The 8,574-nt window shown below is 45.1% G+C and overlaps 1 protein-coding gene across 1 annotated transcript in view; it reads left to right on the top strand.

The window, feature by feature from the left end:
• Nucleotides 1–8,574, top strand: part of DEPDC1 (DEP domain containing 1) — a 13,974-nt gene that overhangs the window by 185 nt on the left and 5,215 nt on the right. The window contains exons 2-8 of the mRNA XM_018567312.1: nt 1,526–1,791; nt 1,887–2,043; nt 3,253–3,377; nt 4,577–4,707; nt 5,300–5,347; nt 5,837–5,977; nt 6,665–7,501. Coding sequence (XP_018422814.1) covers nt 1,526–1,791; nt 1,887–2,043; nt 3,253–3,377; nt 4,577–4,707; nt 5,300–5,347; nt 5,837–5,977; nt 6,665–7,501 — 1,705 coding nt within the window. The remainder of the gene's footprint in view (nt 1–1,525; nt 1,792–1,886; nt 2,044–3,252; nt 3,378–4,576; nt 4,708–5,299; nt 5,348–5,836; nt 5,978–6,664; nt 7,502–8,574) is intronic.

Below are 8,574 nucleotides of genomic sequence, written 5' to 3'. Positions count from 1 at the left end.
TATATATATATATATATATATATAGTGTATGCATGTGACACACAGTGCTATGTATGTATTATGACTTTGACACCCAGTGGTATGATTTGTGACACTGTGCTATGTATGTGTGTGACACCTATCCCTAATGTATGAATGCACGATTTTGACGCCCAGTGTTATGTATGATGACTGACACCCAGTTACATGTATGTATGTGACACCTGTTCCTATATATGAATGCATGATTCTGACACCCTGTGCTATGTATGTATGTATGTGACATGCAGTGCTATGTATGATGACTGTGACACGCAGTGCTATGTATGATGACTGTGACACCTATTTGCATGTATGTGGAACCCAGTGCTGTGTATGATGACTGTGGCACCCAGTGCTGTGTATGATGACTGTGACACGCAGTGCTGTGTATGATGACTGTGACACGCAGTGCTGTGTATGATGACTGTGACACGCAGTGCTGTGTATGATGACTGTGACACGCAGTGCTGTGTATGATGACTGTGACACGCAGTGCTGTGTATGATGACTGTGACACGCAGTGCTGTGTATGATGACTGTGACACGCAGTGCTGTGTATGAATGACTGTGACACGCAGTGCTGTGTATGAATGACTGTGACACGCAGTGCTGTGTATGAATGACTGTGACACGCAGTGCTGTGTATGAATGACTGTGACACGCAGTGCTGTGTATGAATGACTGTGACACGCAGTGCTGTGTATGAATGACTGTGACACGCAGTGCTGTGTATGAATGACTGTGACACGCAGTGCTGTGTATGAATGACTGTGACACGCAGTGCTGTGTATGAATGACTGTGACACGCAGTGCTGTGTATGAATGACTGTGACACGCAGTGCTGTGTATGAATGACTGTGACACGCAGTGCTGTGTATGAATGACTGTGACACGCAGTGCTGTGTATGAATGACTGTGACACGCAGTGCTGTGTATGTATAAGTGTGGCACAAAATAACAAAGTTTTACCCCATCACTTCTCATGAAATCTGAAAACCACATTATTTAATTGTCTAAAGAAAACATAAGACTTTTGTGTGTACGTGTTTTGCTTTTCAGCATCTGATTATCTTGTGTTGGGCTGTGCTTTGCATGGCTTTCAGTTGGATTACATACATGTACAAAGGGTTAATTGCACATGGCTGTTAGATTGCCCTCGGTCGCAGTTCCCTAGAGCAATCGTGGCAGAAATGTTCACCATTCTATTAAATAAGTGTGCGTGTTTATGTACATAGGGAACTGCTCTTGACGCAGGGGGGTTTCTCCAGGGAACAATATCCACTGTAGGGAGTCTCGTTCCCTATCTATTGTTTGGTTTTTCTCCAGACTTCTCTGTTTACCACCAATCCTTCACCCAGGTCCATCACATCCCCCTCACCATTACTGCCCATCACTGTGATTATTGTCCGTCTGGAGGTCTCCAATGTGTGAAATGGGCTTCAGCCAATATTTACCTTGTAACCTGAGCGCTGGGCTAATCTAATGGCCATTCTTTGTCTTCCAGTGGAATGAAGTAACAAAATACTTTCGGGCGGGCATGCCCTTGAAGAAGCACAGACAACACTTTAAGACTTATGGGAACTGTTTCACGGCCTCGGAGGCCACAGACTGGCTGCATCAGCTCCTCAGGAATAACAGCAATTTCGGGGCTGAGGTGACCAGGCAGCAGACAATCCAGCTTCTGAGGAAGTTCTTGAAGAACCACGTCATTGAGGACCTGAAGGGGAGATGGGGCACCGAGGACCTGGAGGATAGCCACGCTCTGTACAGGTATCACCTGCCAACCATGCAAGGTTTTGTACTTATTAAAGAAAAATAGTTGTATGCAGGCCGAGGCATTATTGTCATTTTTTTTTGTGCTGTAGGTTCCCTTCCACTTCTCCTGTAAAGACCATTCCCAACCGGCAGCCTCTCTGGAAGCGAAGCAGCTTGGAGAATGCCTTCAAAGAGAGGGACAATATGTTCAAAATGCCGCATTTCTCCAAGAAGACGCCTAAACGACATGACTCTGTGGATAGCCAGGTGAGTGAGCGACTGAGACTGCAAGGAGGGGAGAGGGGCCATTTGTACATCGTGTGGTTGGGTATTTAGTATTGGTATTTAGAATCCAGATCAAATAAAAATATACATTGCCCTAGATTTAGGCACAAACATACATTGCCCTAGATTTAGGCACAAACATACATTGCCCTAGATTTAGGCACAAGCACAGTCATGTTTCCGAACAGCTCCAACTCCCTCAGCTCCGCTTCCCTGAACTTCCTGTCTAGTAAAAGAGCACAAGGGACAGAACACTCTCCAGCTACTAGCTGGAAGAAAGGAGAGCAGGGGGAGGGGAGTGACTTGCCCTGCTGTGTTTGTAGAGAAACGCAGCTTGCTAGCACACAAGGGTGGCTCCATAGGACCCTGAAAAGGAAAGGAGCCACCCTAAAAGAGGATATTGGGTCCAGTGCCCAGGGGAGCAGCTGATTCTGTAGGAAACTAAAACTTTTAAATGTCAAGGAGCAGCATCCATTGTAAGTGATTTCATCAGCATTTGAAATAGCAATAGAAATTTGTACTTTAAGACTGAACTAATCTCTACAAAAATAAATTGCTAGGCGGTAGAGATTGTTTGAAAAGTCTCTTCTGCCAAAAAAATCCCCTTTGCTCCTAGCAAATTGTGTCTGTGTTCACTGTGCATATGCTGTACTGTGTACACCCCCATTACCCTGGTATGGTGGCATGACTGGGGTGGGGTTCAGGTAAGTGAATCTGATTTTCTGCAGTCCCAAGACAAAAATTAGCACTTGCATCTAGTCCCACTGCAAGGATAGAGGTGTGGTTTTTGTTTTTGCTTGCACGGAGATGGGCTTTAAGATGGGGGTCCCCAACTTCTGGGCTGCAGACCAGTACCGGTCCGTGGCCCGTCGGCAACCATGTCCTGAGACCCTCTGCACCCCTGCTGCTAGCTGCTAGTATTCTGCATTGCTGTATAATGTATTGCTGTGATTTGTGCTGCTCTATAGCAGGTGGTATTCTGCATTGCTGTTTAATGCATTGCTGAGGTTTGTAGTCCTGCACTTGAATCATCCCGAATCCGTAGTGTTTGGGGATCACCGCTTTAAGAGATATGAGGGATGTCTTTTAAGGACATTAATGAGTTATTTACGATATTAAAAAAATAATAATAATTGGACTGACCCTTCTTGGTGGTTTGCTTGGCCTGCATTGATTTCTGTGTTATTCCAGGGTGAACAAGAGAATGAGCGGGTAGACATGATGATGGAAGATGATCACTGTGGTGATGAAAGTGGTCCCAAAGAACTTGCCCAGAAAGACATTGAGGATATCTGGGGGAACATCACCTTGACTTAGTAAGCTTCCTGTTTCAATAACTTGTTGTCTAAATGTTGTGCTGATGTCATCACACTTACAGACTGTTCATCTGTTGGCTCTCTTGGGTGAAGGTTGACCATCTTCAACACAGAATACAATATTTTGGTTTTCCATTGCTTTTGGGGCCCTAATGACCAACCTGGGTCTTTAGTGGAGCTCCTTAGCCACATGCCCAATTCTTTCTCTCCACCCTTTTTGCTTTTGCCGACTTTAAGGAGTAGAAGCACAGGACTGGATGCTGGTTCCTACAAAGAACTATGACCGTTGCCGGCACATGTCAAAAGGGAAACTTTTTGACATCTTAAATCTCGAGTTGGCGCAGGGCACCTAGTAGTTAAAACCGGACGTGCGCTAGGTGTGCCTGCACTATAGGTTGGTGGGGGAATTTTTGCTTGAGTGGTTAGGTACCACCTATAGTCCAATGTGTAGGCAGAGGATGAGGGGTGCCATGGACCTGGCAAAAATGCTAGCTCTGGAAATTATCACTTTCCTTATCCTATAATAATGTGTGTCTTGTAGATCTCATGACTTCTGAAGACGCTTCCATAGCCAAGGAAATCTTTTAGAGTTTTGTAGCTAAATGAATAATTTGCAGCCCCTGTACACTTCCCTTCTCTAATGTTCTACATAGCGTATAGTTTGCTCCCAAGACTTTTGCACTGTAATTTTTGGAGATTGTGAGGATGGAAACCCTGCCTCCCTCTAAGGGAAGCCCTGCTATATATTGTATATATTTGTATATTTGTTTGTGCATGCGTACTGGTTTTTCCTCCTTCTTTTTTTTTTGTGTTTAATGAGACTGTCATAGATTAAAACAACCATAACGGCACTTCCCTAAAAGAGGTCTTCTAATCTCCTCCCCAGCGGTCCTTGTTTCCTTCCTTCCCTCTGTTCCTGCGTTGTGGCCTCCAGTACTTTCAGCATTTGGCACTTCCACAAGTGTCTGATTGCTGTGTGCTGTGCTTCCATCCTCCATTTCCAGTGGCTGCAGCATTGTAAGGTAGAAGTTGTTGTGGCCTGCCAGAGAAGGGAGTAGAATACGTCTTCTGTTGGTGCTTTCCTTGCCAATAGGTTTTTTGTTTTTTGAGCCTGACGAGATCACTTTGAACAATTGTAGCCTGCTGTTTTGACTTCTGCGTACCTTGCTTATCTGATGCCCCTTGTCTAATCTAACCAGCCTGCAGAAAATCCTGGCCTTGCCATCAATGGATGAAGTGTTAAATCCAGCTCAGATAAATCCGGCTCACATCATGTACAATATGACCCACACAAGCAAACACGGAGTGGTCTTTCTACAAGATAAGACAGGTTGGTCCCATTTTATCTTATCCAGTGTACCTGATGCAGCACAGTAACTTGGTGGTCATCTCTCCTGCAACACAGTGGTGTTGTGGTTGACACTTCTGCCTTGCAGTACAGGGGGTCGTACCCAGTTAAAATCCGAGGGAGTTTGCTTGTGGGTTTTCCCCGGGTACTCCGGTTTCCTCCCACACCCCAAAGACATGCTGGAAGGTTAATTGGATCCAGTCTAAATTGGCCCCCATATGAATGTACGTGAGATGCGGACCTTAGATTGTAATCTCCTTGAGGACAGGGACTGATGTGAATGTGCACTTATGTAAAGTGCTGCGTAAAACCTTGTGAGCGCTATATAAATACTGGTGCCCATACCCCCCCCCCGAATTTACTTTCATGTGGACTTTGTATGTATATTTTCTACATGACTTTGCTTCGGGTGTGCCAATTTCCTCCCAGAAATTTATATAGTTCATGGTGGACTTTATTGGCTTGCAGTGCTACATGAGTGACTGTGGTCAGGGTATAATCTATTTTTAGCAGGGCAGGGACTGGTTCAAATGTAAATACACTCTAATTATGACATCCATGGCTTTGTTTTTAGATGATCTGCCTCACTGGGTCTTGTCTGCTATGAAATGTCTGGCAAACTGTAAGTATATCACTGTGGACTCGCTCGGTGTGTTCAAGTCTAAAATACTTGATTGCCTGCATTGAAGCCATTTTGAATTCAAGCAGAGCTGTCTGTCACTTCTCATTATCCACATTTGGTTGCCAAGAGCAATAACTATTTTATATTTAAAAAAATAAAAGCCTTTATTCCAAGAAGTGTATCTGCGAACACATTTCTCCAACCTTAAGACTGGAGCCTGAATGTACACACAGCACGTCACATAAGATAATATTGGCAGCAATCTTTCTATTGTTAATAAAATGTTGACATTGGCGTATTTTCGACTTCTAATCTGTTGAAGGTGTAACAAAGACAAGTCTTGGCTCACTTGTTGTCTTTGGATCCTTTTTCACAAGTTTATACTTTTGTCTTCTGAGAATTAATTTGTTGCACATCTTTCAGAAAATGCTTATTTTGGGGTTTTTTTTGCACCATTTGTGAACGCTTTTATTTCTGTTTTGGCTTTAGGGCCACGAAACAACGATCTGAGCCAGCCTACCTATCCAGGGTTTGAACGAGACGTTTTTAGAACGGTCGCTGACTATTTCCTGAATCTGCCGGAGCCCCTTCTCACCTACGAGTACTATGAGCTCTTTGTGAATATTTTGGGTATGTATGATGTAATGTCTGCAGCTGAGCCCCTATGTCTGCGGTCCTGGCATGATCCATATGTGTAGCTTTTTTTTGTGGTAGCTTTGCCCTAGATCCTAATATGCATCCAGGCTGTTGGCAGATGGTGAGTGTGCACATTACAACCTATGTTCACCTGAGAGCTTATTGGCAGCTTATATGCATGAGCTAAGCGCCAATGTGTAAGTGGCACTGTGAGTGGTGGTTTTTTTTCTTTTTTTTTTCTCCCCTTCATCATTTGCAACACTACATTTGACTTATGAGGGCTTGTTCATACCATGTGCATTTAGCTGCATATGCAACATAAGGGCACATAGAAACCAATTGTTTTCCATGTGGCACAGTCACTCAATAATGCTGCATTGCGCTGCCCCACAAGGCACACCAAGAGCGCACATGTTTTAGCGTGCAGGCTAGTGTGAACGAGCCCTGAGGGGTTTTTTTGTGCGTTTTTTTTTTTTTTTTTTTTTTATTACTAAAAAGAAAAATTGTTATTTTGTATTGCTAACTTTCCAAAGTTTAACCTTCCTAATGGCATTGCTTATTTAATACAGTTTGTCTAGTAAACAAATGTTTTGCCACTGCTGTCTATACTAATTTCTTGGCTGCTATGTGTCCCCCTCACATTCCTCCGGTATATTTAACATGTATTTCATTCCTTGATAGTACTATGTGGCTACATTACAGTACCCCACAGGCGCAACACGAAACGTAAACCAAAGAAGGGAGGTTCTAAGCCGCAGCAATCTAAGCCTCTGCAGCTGGGCGATGACAACTTTAAGTCCACGGAATGCCTCCTCCTTAGTTTGCTGCGCAAAGTTCCCAACGAAGAGGAGCAGGATCTCGTGGACACCTTTGGCGAGATTGGCCGGGAGCACCAGGACTTCGTTCAATGCAATTCACGCAGGGCCCAGCTGCACGGCACCGTTGAAAGGCGGTCAAGGGGCAGCAGGGTAATCGGCGGCAGCTGCCAGAATCTCTCGGTTTCTGGAAACGATGCTAGCGGGCCCTACCGAGTCCGGGTGCGCAGCTGCTCCTTGGAAGGCATCGCCGATGTGTCATATTCCAGTAATGATGCCAGCATTGCTGACTCTTCTCCCAGTTCAAATACTTGCTCTCCAAATCCGCTGCCATTAGAGGACAATTCTGCACTCTTAGGAGAAAATGCTCATTGTTTGCCATCTTCTGGCGGTCAAGCACAAACTCTGCAACGTTGGCCTATCCCCGATTCTAGAAGACTGCCTAGATCACAAAGTCTGGGTGATTGCCTAGGCTCTTGCTCTAGCATAAACGCTCCCGTGGCTGAGATTACGGTCAAACCCACCCAGTCTGCACAGTGCCGGCTACAGAAGCGACTGAGTTCTATCGAGATGATGGACACGGCTGATCTGGATATCACTGTAACCAAGCGCTTGTGTCAAAGTACTATGGAGCTCTCCAGTTCCCCTCTCACCTCCAGCTCTCCTCTACTGCACGCTTCCCAGCCCTGCACTGGCACGCCAAGTAAGATTAACACTGTTGCATGATTCCCGTGATGGGAGAACCACCTCACGTTGCATGATCATACTGCATGCCGTGCTTCCGTTTCCACTTAATCCACCTTGTCTTGTCTTCACCTTATCTGTTCCCTCTTTATATAGTGCATGCTTTGCTTGTGACCTGCATTGCTTAACTAAGAATCGGAAACAGTCCATACAAAACTAACCTTTTAGGTTGTAGCAGATACTGGAGATTTAAACCACCTAACTGTTTTGTTTACATCTCTGCACTGCCAGTGTTAAGTGCTCATTTTGTTTACGGGTTTTATTTACCTGATCCTAAGTCCCGTCTGCTCCCTTCGGGCTGCTAGACCGGTCCCTGCAGCCTCTTCTCCCCTGGGCTTCGGTGGTCCGCAAACATCATGTCTTATGCAGGTCCATTGTTGTGTATTAGATGTGAGGACATTCGACCGCTGGTGCAGAGCGGGAGTGGGGTGAGGGCTGAGCACCGCAAAAGAATGGATCAGGTAAGTCTGCTTTGAGTCCCTCCAGACTTACAGAATTATTCACAAAAGGTTTGGAGAAGGCAGGAGAAGTGAGCAATCTAGGACAACATAGCTGAACTGGAAAGTGAGCTGAATTGGAGAATTGTTTTCTATATCGGCTTTTTTTGGCCTAGATTGTTAACTTCTCTTGCCTTCTCCAAACTCTTCACCATTTAGTGAATAACCCTGTGAATGAGCACTTAACTATTGGCTGGGGGCATGTCAGACCTCTGCAGAAAGCCCACTGCTTTCTCTTAGAGCAGACGTAGAAAAACTCCGACCCTCCAGCTGTGGTGCAACTCTAAATCCCATGAGGCATTGCAAGACTGACAGCCACAGGCATGACTGCCAGAGGAAGATATTTGATTAGTAGTTGCTCTATAGCTGGTGGATCACAGGGCAAGGGTCTTTCTCTACAACATGCTGGTAAGGGGCAGGCTTTTCTACTTGGGCTGTTGCTGCTTTCCAAAGAAAATGAACTATAAGACTTTGATGTGATGTGATTGTTTTTCTCTCGCCCATGCCCCCCCCCCCCCCCCCTCCAGCTATGTGC

The sequence above is a fragment of the Nanorana parkeri genome, unplaced genomic scaffold (genome assembly GCF_000935625.1).
Source record: "Nanorana parkeri isolate BGI_ZX_2015 unplaced genomic scaffold, ASM93562v1 scaffold1028, whole genome shotgun sequence".
In the NCBI taxonomy this organism is placed as follows: domain Eukaryota; kingdom Metazoa; phylum Chordata; class Amphibia; order Anura; family Dicroglossidae; genus Nanorana; species Nanorana parkeri.
The sequence above is the reverse complement of the archived record's forward strand: the minus strand, read 5'-3'. Positions and strand labels throughout refer to the sequence as shown.